This window comes from Cetorhinus maximus, chromosome 1 (genome assembly GCF_964194155.1).
Source record: "Cetorhinus maximus chromosome 1, sCetMax3.hap1.1, whole genome shotgun sequence".
Classification (NCBI taxonomy): Eukaryota; Metazoa; Chordata; class Chondrichthyes; order Lamniformes; family Cetorhinidae; genus Cetorhinus; species Cetorhinus maximus.
In genome coordinates, this window is record NC_135879.1 from 157356476 (window position 1) to 157374583 (window position 18108).

General features: G+C 39.6%; 1 protein-coding gene across 5 annotated transcripts in view; it reads left to right on the forward strand.

Moving 5' to 3' along the window:
* The window catches only part of fat1a (FAT atypical cadherin 1a), a 202482-nt gene that overhangs the window by 147957 nt on the left and 36417 nt on the right, over positions 1–18108 (forward strand). For all 5 annotated transcript variants that reach the window (XM_078548639.1, XM_078548676.1, XM_078548647.1 and 2 more), the window contains 4 exons: positions 1020–5090; positions 10843–11039; positions 14028–14181; positions 14604–14837. In XM_078548639.1, the coding sequence (XP_078404765.1) occupies positions 1020–5090; positions 10843–11039; positions 14028–14181; positions 14604–14837 (4656 nt within the window). The remainder of the gene's footprint in view (positions 1–1019; positions 5091–10842; positions 11040–14027; positions 14182–14603; positions 14838–18108) is intronic.

The following is an 18108-nucleotide window of genomic DNA, read 5'->3' on the forward strand; positions in this document are numbered from 1 at the left end:
ACACTCTCACAATGCTGGTCCATTTAATGGTCACTACGTTTTAGGAACAAGACCTATCATCAATCACTACATTAAAATTTACTGAAATTATCATACACTATCTAAATATGACTATATTGCGCTATTGAGTGGGAGCAGGCTATTGAGTTGGATGATCAGCCATGATCATAATGAAGGGCTGAATTGCCTCCTACTGCTCTTATTTTCTATGTTTCTATGACATGAGAGTTTGGCAACACTTTTTAAACTAACCTGTCAAAAGGTTCCCATCTCCAAACTAGGCATTCCCCATGGTTCATGACTCCTATGAGGAGCCATGAACCTCACCTCCCGTAAAAGGCTGCCTGACCCCATCAAAATTGCAGGCTCTGAAATGCCCACACCTGCAATGGAATAGGCAAGGGTGAGATTGCTGAGTGTGGGCTCATTATCTGCACCCTTATTGTGAGGCCATTAAAATGGGGGCAGGAATCCTAGAATCAGGTTATGTCCATCATTTTTAAATGCCCCCTGTCCCTGTTTCAACATGAACAGAGGCATGAAAATCCAGAGCAGAGTTTGGCATGTGTGCAACTGATCCCACTTGATAACATTGAAAGGACATTGTTGAGTTTTAAATTACTTCATTCATTTTAATTATTATAGCTTTGAGGATAATAATACTTTATGTAGTCTCTTTAGACTGTCACTGGAAGAAACAAGGTCCAAGGAATTAGATTCTGCCACATTCATTTTACAAGCATAAAATGGATGCCTGACAGTCCAATGCAGTAAGCACTGTGTGCATGTTGATTCCTCGCCATAATGGTTAGGGCTCTTTTGTAGATGTTTTTCAGACACTCTTTGGTAGAGGGCATAGTCCTACAGAGTTGAGCATTATGTCACCATTCTCCATCCAACATCATGACCAATTACTACCTGACTGTATTAATGTTATATCTTACCAATATATGTCTATCATATTCTATTTGAATATATTCTAATTTGTTGTTATAATATATGTACATTTGTCTTTGCAGGAAATACTGGCAACAGTTTTGCCATTAATCCAATTTTAGGTTCTATTATCGTCGCAAAAGATCTGGATCGTAGTACACGGAGGCAGTATGAACTCATTGTCAAAGCAACCGATGGAGGACAGCCTCCAATGAGTACAATTACTACTGTTCGCATCTTTGTGACCATTTCAGATAATGCAGCACCCAAGTTTGCAGTCAAAGATTACTATGCAGAGATAAGTGAAGGGGCAAGCATTGGCAGTTTTGTTATCCTGGCAACTGCATCCAGTCAATCATCTATTGTTTATGAAATAAAAGATGGAAATACATACGGTGCATTTAACATCAACCCTAACTCGGGTGTCATAATCACTCAAAAGGCACTTGACAATGAAGGACTGGCTTCATACCGGCTTATAGTTCAAGCTACGAATATGGCTGGCTTGTCTACCAATATCACTGTTTTGATACACCTGCGAGATGAAAATGACAACATGCCAGTCTTCACTCAGTCAGAATATATAGGAATCATTAGTGAATCTGCCCATGTCAACAGCGTTGTTCTGAATGACAAAAATACTCCCCTGGTAATTCAAGCCACAGATGCTGATGAAGGATCCAACGCTGTTCTGTTTTATCAGATTGCTGAACCATCTGCCCAAAAATATTTTGCCATTGATTCCAGCACAGGTGCCATTCGTGCAGTGCTAAAACTAGACTATGAGCAGACCAGTATTTTTCATTTCACTGTGCAAGTGCATGACACTGGAAACCCACAATTATTTGCAGAGCATGCAGCGAATGTTACCATTCATGTGATTGATGTAAATGATTGTCCTCCAGTATTTGTTCAGGATATGTATGAGGTGTCTCTCCTTGTGCCAACATATAAAGGAGTGAGAGTGACTGTTGTAAATGCCACAGATGCAGATTCGGGTTCAAATGCAGATCTAATTTATTCCATTATTGATGGTAACATAGGTGAGAAGTTTTCTATCGATGTAAAGACAGCACTTATTTCAGTGCAAAACATGACTCACTTGAGGAGCAGATATGAGCTTACAGTTCGAGTTAGTGATGGCAGATTTTCAAGCACAACATCAGTGCACATAAATATAAAAGAAAGCAAAGAAAGCCACTTGAAATTCACACAAAGCTCATATTCTGCTGTGGTAAAGGAAAACTCTACAGAAGTTAAAACTATAGCCATTATTACCACAATGGGCAATGAAATGAATGAACCGTTATTTTACCATGTCCTTAACCCTGATCGAAAGTTTAAAATAAGTCACACTTCAGGTGTTCTTGCAACTACGGGAATTCCATTTGATCGTGAAGAAAAGGAAGTCTACAATGTGGTGGTCGAAGTTAGTGAAGAAAAGAAATCATCAAGAGTTGCTCATGTTGTAGTAAAGGTTACTGTTGAAGACATTAATGACAATGCTCCAATTTTTATCAACATGCCTTATTATGCTGTGGTCCAAGTTGATGCTGAAGTAGGCCATGTTATTCGCCAAGTTGCAGCTATAGACAAGGATGTTGGTAAAAATGGCGAAGTTTACTATTACCTTAAAGAACACCATGAACATTTTCAGGTAGGACCAAAGGGGGAAATATCCCTAAAGAAGATTTTTGAACCCAACCTATCAAATGTGGAGTACGTTATTATTGTTGTAGCGAAAGATGGAGGCGAGATTTCACTTTCAGCAGAAGTTGAAGTGCCCATCACTGTTATAAACAAAGCCATGCCTGTATTTGAAAAACCATTCTACAGCATTGAGATACCTGAGGATATTCAGCTGCACACTCCTGTCGTATACGTACAGGCTAACAGTCCAGAAGGCCCTCGTGTCATTTACAGCATCACAGATGGAGATCCTTTCAATCAGTTTACAATCAACTTCAACACAGGAGTTGTAAGTGTAATTAGCTCACTAGACTTTGAGATGCATCCAGCTTATAAGTTAACTGTAAGAGCAACAGACTCACTGACTGGATCTCATGCTGAGGTATTTGTTGATATTGTGGTAGAAGATGTTAACGATAATCCTCCAGTGTTCACAGAGAGGAAATACACTGCCACTCTATCTGAGGCCTCTGTGGTAGGTACATCTGTGGTTCAGGTTATTGCTACAGATTCGGATTCTGGAATGAATAAAGTTCTTTATTATCAATTGGTAGAAGATGAGACCAAAAGCTCAGAATATTTTCACATTGACAGCACCAGTGGCCTCATTTTGACAGCACGGATGCTTGATTATGAACAGATTCAGCAGTTTAATCTCCTTGTTAGAGCCTTGGACAATGGAAAGCCTCAACTTAGTAGTGATATTATTCTAACTGTCCACATCACTGATTTGAATGACAACCCACCATTGTTCAATGAATTGCTGTACCAGGCCTCTGTAAGTGAGCCTGTAACACGTGGGCATTTTGTAACACATGTGCAGGCCTCTGATGCAGATACTTATGATGTGGAGAAGCTTCGATATTCAATTGTGTCTGGCAATGAACATATGAATTTTGCAATTGATAGTAAGTCAGGCATTATTACAGTTGCAAACTTGCACAAGCAGAATCTGGAGGCAGTTTATAATCTTAGTGTATCTGTATCAGATGGTGTTTTTAGAAGCTCAGCAAAAGTTCGGGTAAGCATTATTACTGCTAATTTCCATAATCCTGTTTTTGATCAAACTAACTACGAAGTAGAATTGGCTGAAAATTCTGATGTTGGTACCCTGGTGATTGAAGTAAAGGCAACCGATGAAGACTCTGGTACATATGGGCACATAAGTTATTTCATTGTTAATGACTTTGCAAGCGATAAATTTTTTGTTGAGCAGAAAGGAAAAATTTTCACATCAGAGAAATTGGATCGTGAGAACCCAGTAGAGAAAGTGATCATCATCAGTATTATGGCAAAAGATGGTGGTGGTAAAGTGGCTTTCTGCAATATTAACGTCATACTCACTGATGAAAATGATAATATGCCTCAGTTCCGAGCTACAGAGTACATGGTAAACATTGGGTCATATGCTCCAAAAGGATCTTCAGTCATTAAGATTATAGCATCAGATGCTGATGAAGGGAGTAATGCGGACATTGTCTACACCATTGAGGCAGATTCTGACAATGTTGAAGAAAACCTTCAAATTGATTCATTTTCTGGGCTCATCAGCACCAAAGAAAGTCTGGTTGGACTAGAAAACAACTTTTATACTTTCTTTGTAAGAGCTAAAGATGGTGGCGTGCCACAGCAGGAATCTGTTGTCCCTGTCTATGTTAGAATACTCCCACCCGAAGTTCCCTTTCCAATATTTCCTGAACCCTTCTACACATTCACAATCTCTGAAGGGATCAACATTGGAACAGAGATTGATTTAATTAGAGCAGAAAATGATCAACCAATGGTCTACAGTCTTGTGAAGGGAAATACCCCTGAAAGCAACATGGATCAAATATTTGCCATAGAACGGGACACTGGAAGGTTAAAAACTGAAAAGAAACTTGATCATGAAACAACTAAATGGTACCAGATTACAGTCATGGCACAATATCGTTTTGAGGAATACGAAATAGTTTCTTCTGTGGATGTACGTATTCAAGTGAAAGATGAAAATGACAACACCCCCATTTTTGATTCTAACCCATATGAAGCCTTTGTTGTGGAAAACTTACCTGAAGGTACCACAGTAATTCAAGTGAAAGCAACTGATCCGGATTCTGGAGCCAATGGTCAGGTAACTTACAGTTTAGCTCAATCTCAGGAGTTTGATCATATACTGGAGCTCTTTACCATTAACAGTGAAACAGGTTGGATAACTACTCTCAAAGAGTTGGACCATGAGCAACAGAAGAAATACAACATCATAGTAATAGCATCTGATCATGGAGAGAAGGTACAGTTGTCCACTTCGTCAGTGGTGGATGTCACTGTTAGTGATGTGAATGATAACCCTCCACGCTTTACTGCTGAAGTCTACAAAGGGACTGTGAGTGAAGATGACCCACCTGGCGGAGTGATAGCCATCTTGAGTACTATAGATGCTGACACTGAAGAAGTCAATAGACAAGTTACATGCTACATTACAGGTAAGGACATTGTCAAAGTACTGGTGCTTGGTGCAGATATTGAGGACTAGGCATATTTATGTTAACATATGTTGTTTTGAGATTAGTGGGGCTGATAATTAAGAAATCTGAGGTTTATATTTCTCATGCCTTGCAGTTAGATTTAAATCATGGCATTTTGTTTATCTGTGAAACAGTGCAGTAACTTAAATCTATTCAATTATTGGCAAACCTGATAATATTATCACTGTTAGTCCCGGAATTTCTGACTAGTAGTTTTTGGTTAGAAATTCAACCTTTTTGCACTTCTTCCAAGTTTGTAAAATAGGTGCAGAGAACCAATTTCGGAAGCCAACATCTTGTGCAAAAAGAATGCCTGAAAAATATCTGATACGGTGAGGCAAGCAGCCTGACATTGAAATTCTTTAAATGGTGCTCTGCCCATGACATTTTGCCAAGCAGTATTAATGGAGCCCAAGGCCCAATTTCAAGCCACCTTCAGGCCTTTCAGTTGGGGCACATGTTTGTGCACGACACCCATTTTGGGCCCGTAGATGAGTCGAAAGGAATTTCTGCTTCCCTGTGTAACATGAATTGTTAGTAATTTGCTGTGTATCTCTGCAACAGTTTTATTTATTCTTTCACTGGATGTGGGCATCACTGGCTAGGCCAGCATTTATTGAACTGCTGCAGTCCATGTGGTGTAGATACTCCTACATGCTTTTAGGAAGGGAGTTCCAGGTTTTTGACCCGGCGACAGTGAAGGAATGGCAATATAGTTCCAAGTCAGGAACTTGCAGATGGCAGTGTTCCATGTGCCTGCTGCCTTTCTGTTTTAGGTGGAGAGATCGTGGGTTTGTAAAGCACTGCTGGAGAAGCCTTGGCGCATGTTCATGTGGCTGCTCATGTGGGGATTGCTGGCAAGGCAGCATTTACTGCCTGTCCCTAATTCCCCTCAAGAAGGTGGCATTCAATTGCAGCCCCCTGGGATGCTGATGGTGGGGGTTTCAATGAAGGTATTGCAGTTAAATTTCAAATGGAAGTGGCTAAACTCTCTCCTGTTGGCAATAGGTTTTACTACTTGGGGATGAATAAGATGATTTTATTGCGGGGGAAGGTGATGGAACTATGATATTTAGCTGTTCCATTTTTTTAGTGAGAATCTCTGGAGCAGTGCAAAACGCCCAGAAAATCATGGCTTGGGCTACATAATATCATAAATCCCTCATGCCTTTAATTTCCTGGGATTGCACCACATTAATGGTTTAAACGTGGATTCCTCAAATTCCAGCCCAGTGCTGAGCTTAAGTGAAGATGTTTGCTGAATTATGTACTGAAGTAGCATTCAACTTCAAAGCAATGGTTCGGTTTTGAGGATATGTATGTTCAAATATTTAAATTTAGGTATGTCAATTTTTGAAAAGCCAATCTTATCGTAAGAATTCTGAAGCCAATTGTTATGAATTAGCGGTTCAAGGCAGATGCTCACCACCGCCACCTCAAGGGCAGATGGAGATGGGCAGTAAATGTTGGTCTTGCCAGCAATTCCCACATCCCATAAATGAATAAGACGACAAGTAGATTAAATTAAGCTGGGATTATAGTTTGTATGGGCAATTTAAGACTGAAAGCCTTTGGTTTCACTGTGGTTTGTATAACCTCAATGGGAAGGCGGCTTGGGTCATTGTCCCATCTAATGAATGAATCAGACAGAAGTAACAAAAGCCCTTCACGGGAACTAGCTTTCTCTAATTTGAATTTGTGCTTGCTACTACTTGTCAATTCACCTTTCAAACATCAATTTTAAACACTTCCTGGCCAAAGTAGCATCACATTGTAATGGGTTTTTATTTTGGCAATTGGCACATACCACCCCTGACCTGGCCCTTTGTTGTGTCAGATTTTAATTAAATTCCAACAAATCGTGATATAAATTCTTCACTGAAATATCGTGAACACTAATTGCTTAATTTATGGCTGACACCGGTGCTACAGAAGCCATAGGCCCTCCAAATGGGCTGCGTGGTACCTCAAGCTGCTTCCGCCTTGGCACCCCATGCTGGGAAGGGCATTGGTGTGCCATAATGTGATAGGACTTCCAAAGTGGCCAGATAATGGTCTCAAACAGCTGTTCCGGCTGATTTGATGTAAAAATGTCAAACTTGGACCGTGTGGGTCAAGCTATTTGCTTGTCAGTCAGTGAAAAAGCTGCAAGAGGGGACCCTGCATTATTTAAAGGTCCAGTCACCTAACTTGCAGGTAAAGAAATTTAGGCTAAATTCAGCTATTGCAAAGTTTCTGAAGTACGATGAGTGTTTTTGGAGGTGTTCTGGCGAATTGATGGATTTGGCAGGTGGTTTTGTTGCATCTTCACAAGGAGAGCAAAGGATTAGGTATGGGGGCTGCAGTTGCAGTGCCTCAGGGTCTGCAGCATGACAGGGAGATTGTGCAGGGGCTACAGAGAGGAGAAGCTCCATTTGATGCCTTCTGCCAAGATGGAGTTGGACTTCTACATGCCTTTTGATCATGACAGGAGGCTGTTTGGCAGACTTGCCAATGCACCCAGCATTTCAGTGTCTTTCCTCATCCGCATTCTCCTTTATGCTGCCCAGAGTCCTCATTTGAGTCCTTTGCCACAGAACTTGACTGCGACCCCACACTTGATAAACCCTCTGGCACATGAAAGATCCTTTATCAATGGCCTTGCTGCAGCCTACTCGTGCTCAGTGACTCATTACATTCAGATTTTGACTCTGTACTAGCCTCCAAGGTAAGTTCAGTGCCAGTATCTGAGCTGGTAGGTGCAAGTGTCATATCAAATGATCAGTTCTCTTCCTCAGTGCTATGGTTTTGCTCTCTCACACACACCCCCCCCACCCACCGCCCCCAATCCTGGGGCTCCTGTGGCTGGAAAGGCAGCAATTCCTGGGAAAACAAAAAATATAAAAGGGAAAAATTGGAGTGAGGGAAGGGGGAGTGCGAGAGTTTGGAAAGCAAGAGGCCCATGGGTCCATGGCCACATCTCAGCAGCTTGCACACATGGGCGAGGTAGAATTTAAGAAGGGGCACAAGGTAGGAACTTGCTGTCATTCTCAATGTTCTCAGCGATGTTGGATGCCAGGGGCTCTGTCGCAGCCGGACCCATGATGCGGAAAATCATCTCTTCTGCAGAGCTCAGGCATCCTTGTACCCCACCAGTTCTGCTCTGCGGGAGAAGTAATGGACCACCTTGCCCTGGAAGAGAGAGGGGAAAATGTTATCAACTCTGTTACACTTTGTTTGAGTGATGTGCTTTCCATAGCTGAATAGCTGGAGGTATGAAGAAGCGAAGCTGGGTTTGAGGCTGACATCATTTGAATATCTGTGAGGATGAAGTAGCGTATCTGAATATTAGACCTGTGTCCTGATTTTTAGAGATTGCTGATGGGTAAACAATGAAAGTGTGGTGCATCAAGAGCATGAGAGATTGGTAGTGTGGTGGGTAGGTGATGTCCTTTGAAGGTGCATTCGCTGACCTTGACAGCCATTGAACTTCGCAGCACTGCTGCCAGGTCCTCAGAGCCAGACTCAGGGTATTGACCTCCCTGGCCACCTGCTGCCATTTCCTGATGAGTGTTTGAGAACAGGGTCCCCTGTTCTCCTGCACAATAACCTCTATCCTTATTTGACCTCCACCACCACATTTCTGAACCTAGGAGTTCTCTCTATCTCTCTCTCTCTCTCTCTCTCTCTCTCTCTTTTCTATGGACTCCATTTGTGCACCTCCCTCTTACAGCCAGTGTCAGTACAAGCAATCAGCAGCAGCTCCCTTCCACTGAGTAAGCCTTGCTCTTAAGAGGGGCTGACTGCCTTTAAGAGAGCACATGATAAGAGCGCACACTGTTTGGTCCCCCACGGGACACTCAGGCAGCCAGCAGCATGGGCCGGCTTGAGCCAGCACTACTCTCAAGTAAATGAGGTGGCAGCAACAAGCTAGCATGTTACCTCCCTCAATGGAAGCAGGTTGTGAATTGTGCCTATTCCCAAAAGCAGGCCTTAACAAATGTTTTACCTCTTTAGTTCTATTATTTGTGACAGAATAAAAGAATGCTTGGAATTTCATTTTACCTTTGATGGGTCTCTAAAATATGATATAGTTAAAAAATGAATTGGAAATTTGACAAAATTCCACCTGTTACAGCATTTTTGTCTATTTGCCATTATATTGTTTGAACTGTTCCTTCCAAAATATCAACACTCATTTCCCCACTGATCATTTTTGTGATTGTTGGTTAAATTTCTAGACTTATATTTGCATATCAGTGAACCTTTGAGATGAAAATATGGATTTCTTCATCGCGTTATAAATTGCTGCCAAAATGATAAAATGGCAGATGGTCATAGAAGTTCTTAGCATTAGGGCCATTAACCTCATCACTTGTTGGAAATAATTGTTATTTACATTTCCTTGAATTCCGTTTTGAATAATGCAAAATAATTCTTCCACTTGATGTAATGAAATTCAATTTTTATATTGTGTAGAGATATTTTTTATATTTCACTGGTGATGTTAAGCTAAATTGGATTGATGCTGCAAAGGTTAGCCTGTTAGCCTTTTCTGATTACTTATTGAGTTTTGCTTATTGGAGCTCTCCCAATTGAAAGTACATTATTGAGACAAAGTGTAGAGGGAGTTACTGATGAATTGTAATTGATTTGTACAGAGAGCTTTGATGGGAAGCAAAGTTTATTTGCATGGGCAGTAATATGTCAGTGATTAACCATGTACGAAGAGCTGTATCTTTTACTACAAGGAATTTGGCCAGATAAAATGATTCAACTTTACGTCCCTTTTCATGGTGTGCCCCCCTAGGTTTAAATAATTCTATTCAGTGTTTTATTTTATTGTTACTAGCCTCAGCCCGCAGTCACAAGCTAGCAAGAAGAGTTTGGTTTGTTTTTAGTCTCTACAGAGACTGTAGTCAGAATCTAAAATTGGGAAATCATTACCAGCTAGCATTAAAGCTGTAAATACTGTTTTATATTCAAGTATAAATGAAATGTGAAATCTATTAAGAATTTATTGATTTAATGTTACCACCAGCAAAGCAAACCACATTTTGGGCAATGGAAATGATTGCCTTTTCTGGTGACTTTATTTGTCAAATTTTGTTTACTGGACCTTTCCCAATAGTAAGTAGTTAAAGGTGCCACTGAGTGCAGCACTTGGCAATGTCCACCAGATGCCCATGCTTGATTCCCAACCTATGCGACAGCTGACCTTGGATAGGGTAGCAATTGTCATACTGCGTTTCTAATATAGAAATAGAGGTTCATTCATGGGTCTAACTGCTGATCACTATTTTGTCTCCTTTCACCTCAAATCCTGATTGGAAAGTGCATGTATTCACATGCTTGGTGATATGTTGGACTTGACTATGAATCTCTTCATGGCCGATAGCCTGCTGAAATTCAATATCTGGGCTTCAACGCCAAGAGTTGCTAGATGACCATCAGAAGACAGAAGCATTATTACCCCAAAATAAAGTTTTAAGGAGGCTCAGTTGCTGAAACAAGATCCTCTGAAAGTCCAGTGCTATTCAACCAGATTGATTGCTGACAGATTTATACAGCAGCAGATGCTTCAGAAATGTTTTCAATATGGTTCAAAATTTTTCCTTTGATTTCTATCAAATACAAATGCTAGTGATTAAGCAGTAGTATTTTTTGTGTTCTCCCTTGTTTGTAAATAAGGTCGTATGTTGTTTAATGCCAATTTTAAATTAATTTTCAGGAGGAGATCCTCTGGGACAATATGCAATTGAACACATTCAGAATGAATGGAAGGTTTATGTCAGAAAACCTTTGGATAGAGAAAAGAAAGATCATTACCTTTTAAACATTACAGCTACTGATGGGACTTTAGTGGCCAAAGCAGTAGTAGAAGTTAAAGTCCTTGATGCAAATGATAATAGCCCTATTTGTGAAAAGGTGAGTATTAGGCATGTGGGAATTATTGTATGCCGTTAATATACAAATGCTTAACATGTTTGCATCAAATTCCTTTCTCCATTATTTTAAGTAAAGAGTTAAAAGAGCAGAGAGAACAACCTAGTTGACTCTTTAAAAATAAATGCCCTCTAAATGAGGGCAGTTAGGGATGGCAATAAATGCTGGCCTAGACAGCCCACATCCCATGAGCGAATAAAAAAAAACAATCTGATGCAAGCATGTTAGGTGTTTGCACAATAAAATTATCATTAATTCCTTATTTTTTGAAGGTTAAAGGAGCATTGCCAAGTTGCAAAGTATTTGCAGCACAGAAGCAGGCCATTCAGCCCAGTAGGTCCATGCTGCTGTTAATAGTCTGCATGAACCTCCTCCCATCTCTCTCCATCTAACCCCATCAATGTATCCTTATATTCCTTTCTCTCTCATACGCTTATGCAGCTTCACCTTGTCTTTGTAGAAATAGTAATGAAGGAAATTAGACAATGTAAATTCAGCCTTTAAAAGATTGCAGGAGGATATCAAATCTGGCTAAGTGACAGAAATCATGTGTTTCAAGCAGATGGTGCCGCTCAGTTGTGCGTTTTTGTGTAAACAAGACCCTGGATAGGATTCATGGAAAGCTAATGACACGTGACGAAAACAACCAAAAAAATCTCTTGCGCGTTTACCGTCCACGTATGTTAAGAAAGATGCATTAACCAGTGGCATAAACCACACAGAGCACATTTACAAGACTTTGCTCCTGTGCAGATTGGGTCATGGCTCCAAATTAATGGCCATGTTTTTTCTCAATAAATAGCCCCATTTCACTGTTCTTCTCTCAGTAGAAAAATTTGTGATTCCTCTCGTGTTGAATTATTGGTCAATTCTATTCATAGCCACAGCTGTTATCATTCCTATTAATTTTACAAGTTTGAATTAGCCACAAAAAAAATTATCAATATAATTAGTCAGAGATTTAATTGTTTTAATTTTGTTAAAGTTATTTTGGTCAAATTAGTGCTTGCTATTAATTTATTTTTGTACTAAGAGGAGAAATTGAATCATGACAGCCTGTTTCTCTCATGTTAAAAACCTGGGTTAGATTCCAAATTCTGCATTGTAATCTGCTGCGCCTAGATTGTACAGGAAGTGTACTGGGCACCAAACAGGCTTCAGTGAGTTTTAATTACCTGGGGCTGAAGCAGGTCTGAGGCTCCTTAAATATGAAAAGCAGGGTCCTAAGCCAGTTGAATCCTTAAAGGGACTGCCATAAGATTCAAAACCTCTCTTTCCATGAAACTGCAGTTGTGGCCATTGAAACTCTCTTTGGCATTTCTCTATGGCTAGCAATGCTGGCTATTTGTCATATAAAACCACTTATGTTCACCATTACTGAGGCGATAATGATGGGAGACACAAAATGCAATGTGACACCAAAATATTGCAATTCTTAAATCCACTTTACTCTGCCAAGTGATAGAGAAGGTCAGAAAAATGTTTTTATGCCATGTTCTATTATTACTCTCTTTTTCTGATCGTTGATCAATCTCATGCCTCAACAGCATGTACACTCACACCTCTGAAATAATTAGAAAAGAAAGGTGCAAGAAGAAGTTCTTTCAGCCCTTTAAGTCATTTCTTCCCTCATTTATGCTGCATCATCAACTTGATTCCTTTTCCTTACCTGATATTTCTCCATATTTACTTTTAAAGATGTTAATTAGCTAAATATTAAAGCTTTTACTGCACGCCTGATCTCCACATCCATGAAATAAAATTCTCATTATTTGTAGTTTCACTTGAGGTTCCTCGATTTTATTCGTGTGCAAAAATGCTTCTTTCACTTTCTGCTACATTATCAGCACTCTTCAGCAATCTTCTTCAATGAAAATAAGATCAGCCCTTATAATTGAAGTGCTAAGTTTAATAATCATCCTTGAGCCTCATCTCTAATCCTGTTCCAATCCATGTCCATTAGAAGGAAATTATACACCATATTCCAAAGGCGACACATGGAAGGTTCTAATTGCCTTGCTTCACTTTCTGATCAAACATTTTTGAGATATAGTGTGGTACCTACTTAGCTTTGTTGAAATCAACCTCCTATTTCAGCAAAAGGTTAACGAGCAACATAAATCTACACTTCTGTAGTTTCCTTTTTCAGGTGGATTACTTTATATTGATCTATGTTAAAAATTTGTCTGCTATTTTCCAGCACATACAATTAAAGCACATGAACAGAATTTTATGAAGGTTGGTACAAAAGGTTATCTTAGCTTTAGGTTATACAACTATATCAAATTATATTATTTCTTAATAGACAATATAGATTATATCTTGTGCCTATACCCACTTGCTGCCAACTTTCTCCATTTTCAATTCCTGTATATATTTATACTGGAAACTTTATGATACAGTAATTATACTCATCGTCTAATCAATACCATCACTTCCAGGAGGGTCTAACTATAGCGGGTTGTGTTTACTTAAGCAACTACTATTATAAAATTCATAATAAAAATATGAAAAATAAGGACAGACTGTGTATGACTTTAAAGTAAGAACTGAATCACATTGTAGTCTAATTCTCCTCACTCTTCAATGCCACTTGACCTTGAAACTTGGTTTCAACTCACGATGCGTAATGCCATAGGAGATCTAATGGTATTAAAAATTGCTGTTGTGTTACAATAATATCTTCAGTGCCATTGCACCAGGGACAGTCGTCAGGTGATGGTATATTAAGTGGCAAGAGATGAAAAAGATTAATAGCACAGTAGCAATAAATGAAAAGTGATGCAATATAGTTGATTTAGTGGGATTTTAAAAGATTTTCACAGTTAACAGTGGATCTTTAAAATATCATGAGACACTGCCACAACATCCTTCATCCATGTGTTCATCATCTATTTTGAGGTTTTTGGAGAATGGGGAATGTGAAATGAAAACTCAAAGAAAAATGTTGCATATTATTTTTCTTTTTAGACACTATACACTGAGACCATTGCAGAGGATGTTCCTTCTGGCAAACTAATCCTTGTGGTGTTGGCTGAAGATGCAGATATCCGTTCAAATGCTGAAATCACTTACACACTCCATGGAACTGGTGCAGAGAAATTCAGACTAGATCCAGACACTGGTGAGAATTTTCATACTGTTCTGCTGTTGTAAGGTATGATACTTTTCATTTTGCATAGTTGATACAATTTAGGGCGTCCATCAAACTTTGCAAGGGTTCACTATAAAGTGTCACCTTTGCACAGTTGGATTGATTCATGTTACTCTTAATCTCAATCTCTGGAAAGTTACTTTCATTCAATATATAATTGTAATTATATGACAACATCCATGCCAAAGACTTATGGACTGTTAGGTATACATTATAAATTTGCTAAATGATATTGCTTTGTCAGCTAACCAGGAAATATTAAACTAAATAATTTTTGAATTCTAAAATCCCTTGAAAGCAGATGAATATCAAATATTAATATCCAGAAAATGTAAAACTTGTCATCTGATAAACATTTCTGTAAATAACTTGTATTTTCATTAAATAATTAGGTGAATTGAAAACTTCAGCTCCACTCGATCGTGAACAACATGCGGTTTATAACCTATTGATGAGAGCCACTGATGGAGGAGGTCGCTTCTGCCAGGCTGATGTTGTTATAATACTGGAAGATGTGAATGATAATGCACCAATATTTTCATCTGATCCATACACTGTATCTGTCTTTGAAAACACAGCTAATAAAACACTGCTAACGAGAGTTCAAGCCACTGATCCAGATACAGGTAAGATGTAGTCCAGTGGTACCAAATAACCGCTCCTGTTTACAACACAGTCCTCCGAAGCTAAGCAAATTTATAAGTTGTTACTGGATGTACTTTACAATGAAAGTCCCAGTCAGAAATCGAGAAAATGCAAATCCCTGGTGTTGAGAATGCAGTCATTGGAAGTCCTGACCCGTAAATACACTTAAGAAAAATCAGTAATCTTCAAAGGAAGATACTAAATGATTTGTCAAACGAATTACATACTTTTAAATAATGACAGGGATGTGCAATTTTAAAATTAGAATCAGCCCATTCAAGAGTGAAATCGAGAAGTACTTTTTGTACAAAGAGCAAGATAAATGTGGAGTTTGGCTCCCAAAAGGCTGTACAAGCTGAATCAATTGGAGTCCCCAAGATTGAGATCAGCAAATTTTTATTAATTACGGTATCAAGGAATATGGATTAAAGATGATTAAATGGAGCTGCAGTATTGATCAGCCATGATTTAATTGAATGGTGGAACAGGCTTGAGGAGTTTAATAGCTTACCACTTGTCCTAATTTTCCAAGAGTTATTCTTAGGTGACCGGTAGATGATTGCACATAAATACTTCATCATTTGTTCCACCTCCATATATGAACAGGATATTATCATTGCCCTTTGGGGAAAATAGTTTGGAGCTCTGTCTAGTAAATAAGTAGAACTCCAGGCAAACAAACAAAGCTTGAAAATCCTTTGCACCTCCACTGGGCTTGAGCTGTAACCCTAACAGGAGTACAATAGAAGGACAAAAGTTAAGCTTGATTGCAAATACACATAACATTGGAATTCTTAAAAGTTTTGTCAGGATGGAGCCTCTGTCTAGAAAATAGTGGCATTAGAATGGACCAGACACCCTACTTTGAGAGTTCCTGTTTTCCTAACCTAGAGTAAGGTTGGGACAAGTTTGGCAACTCAGTGAAAAGTGGTGTAACAGCCTTCTGAATGCCAGCTGCAGGCTCGATTTTGATGATTATAACTATTAATATTATGAACATACAGATTAGGAGCAGGAGTAGACCATTCGACCTCTAAAGCCTGCTCCACCATTCAGTCAGCTTAACTTCGGTGGTGGGGAAACTTCTAGAAACAGTTATTAGGGATAGAATTAATAGTCACATGGAAAAATGTGGATTGATTCGGAAGAGTCAGCATGGATTTGTTAAAGGAAATTTGTGTCTAACTAACTTGCTGGACTTTTTTGAAGAGGTAACAGAGATGGTTGATGAGGGCAAGGCTGTTGATGTGGTGTATATGGACTTCCAAAAGGCGATCGATACAGTGCCACACAACAGACTTGAGGAAAGTTATAGGTCATGGAATAAAAGGGACAGCAGCAACATGGATACAAAATTAGCTGAGGGAAAGGAATCAGAGAGCAATGGTTAATGGATATTTTTCAGGCTAGAATAAGGTTTGTAGTGGAGTTACCCAGGGGTCGGTATTGGGACCCTGCTTTTCCTGATATATATTAATAATCTAGATCTTGGTGTGCAGGGGATAATTTCAAAATTTGTAGACGACACGAAACTTGGGAGATTTGTAAACTGTGAGGAGGGCAGTGTGGAACTTTAAAAGGACATTGACACATTGGTGGAATGGGTAGATAGTTGGCAGATGAAGTTCAATGCAGAGAAGTGTGAATGGATATACTTTGGTACAAAACATGGAGAGATAGTATAAAATAAAGGGTACTATTCTAAAGGGTGTGCAGAATCATGGGTGCATATGTACATAAGTCACTAAAGGTGGCAGGAGAGGTAGAGTGAGCTGTTTCTAAAGCATACAGTATTCTAGGCTTCATTAATAGGGGCATACTGTACAAGAACAGGGAGGTTATGATGAAGTTACATAAGACACTGGGTAGACCTCAGCTGGAGTATTGTGTACAGTTCTGGGTGCATTGGAGAGAGTGCAGAAGAGGCTTATGAGAATGGTTCCAGCGATGAGACACTTCAGTTATGAGGAAAGATTGGAGAAGGCTGACTGTTTTCCTTGGAGAGGAGAAGGCTGACTGTTTTCCTTGGAGAGGAGAAGGCTGACTGTTTTCCTTGGAGAGGAGAAGGCTAACTGTTTTCCTTGGAGAGGAGAAGGCTGACTGTTTTCCTTGGAGAGGAGAAGGCTAACTGTTTTCTTTGGAGAGGAGAAGGCTGACTGTTTTCCTTGGAGAGGAGAGGCTAAGAGGAGACTTGATAGAAATTTTCAAAATCATGAGGGGCCTGGACAGAGTAGATAGGGAGAAATTGTTCCTACTCATAAACGGATCGAGAACCAGAGGGCACAGTTTGAAAATGTTTTGCAAAAGAAGCAAATGCAAGGTGAGAAAAAACTTTTTCACACAGCAAGTACTTAGGGTTTGGAATGCACTGCCTGGAAGTGTAGTGGAGGCAGGTTCAGTTGAGGCATTCAAGAGCGCATTGGATGTTTCTATTTAAATAATCGATATGCAGGGTTATGGGGAAAAGGCAGGAGATTGGCACAAAGCTAAAGTGCTTGCAGAGCAGGTGCAGACACGATGGGCCGCGTGGCCTCCTTCAGCACCATAACGATTCTGTGAATAAGATCATGGCTGGTCTGATTGCAACCTCAGCTTCACAGTCCCGTCTACCCCCGAGATCCTTTCAACCCCTTACTTATCAAGAATCTATCAATCAATGCCTTAAAAATACTCAATGACCCTGCCTCCACCACTCTCTGGGGAAGTGAGTTCCAAAGAATCACACCCCTCTGAAAGAAAATATTTCTCCTCATCTCCGTCTTAAATGTGAGACCCCTTATTTTTAAACTGTCCCCTAGTTCTAGTCTCACCCGCAGGGGGAATCATATTTTCAGCATCCAGCCTGTCAAGTTCCCTCAGGATCGTATATGTTTCAATAAGATCATCTCTCAATCTTCTAAACTCTAATGGGTGCAGGCCCAGTCTATCCAACCTTTCTTCATAACATAACCCCTCCATCCCAGATATCAGTTGAGTGAACCTTCTCTGAACTGCTTCTAACACATTTACATCTTATTTTAAATAAGAAGGCCAACACTGTACACAGCACTCCAGATGTGGTCTGACCAACGTTTGCTGTTTATAACTGAGTTTTATAGTTTTGAGTCGTCAGTCTTTTAAAGCAGCATTGTTTGAGTCTATTTTAATGACAATTTAACAAAGGAATCCCTAGCATGGCTAAACAACAATTAACCAGATACAGTGTTTATTTTTAGCTCACATAAAGCTCATATCCCTGTGTGTGACTGATAA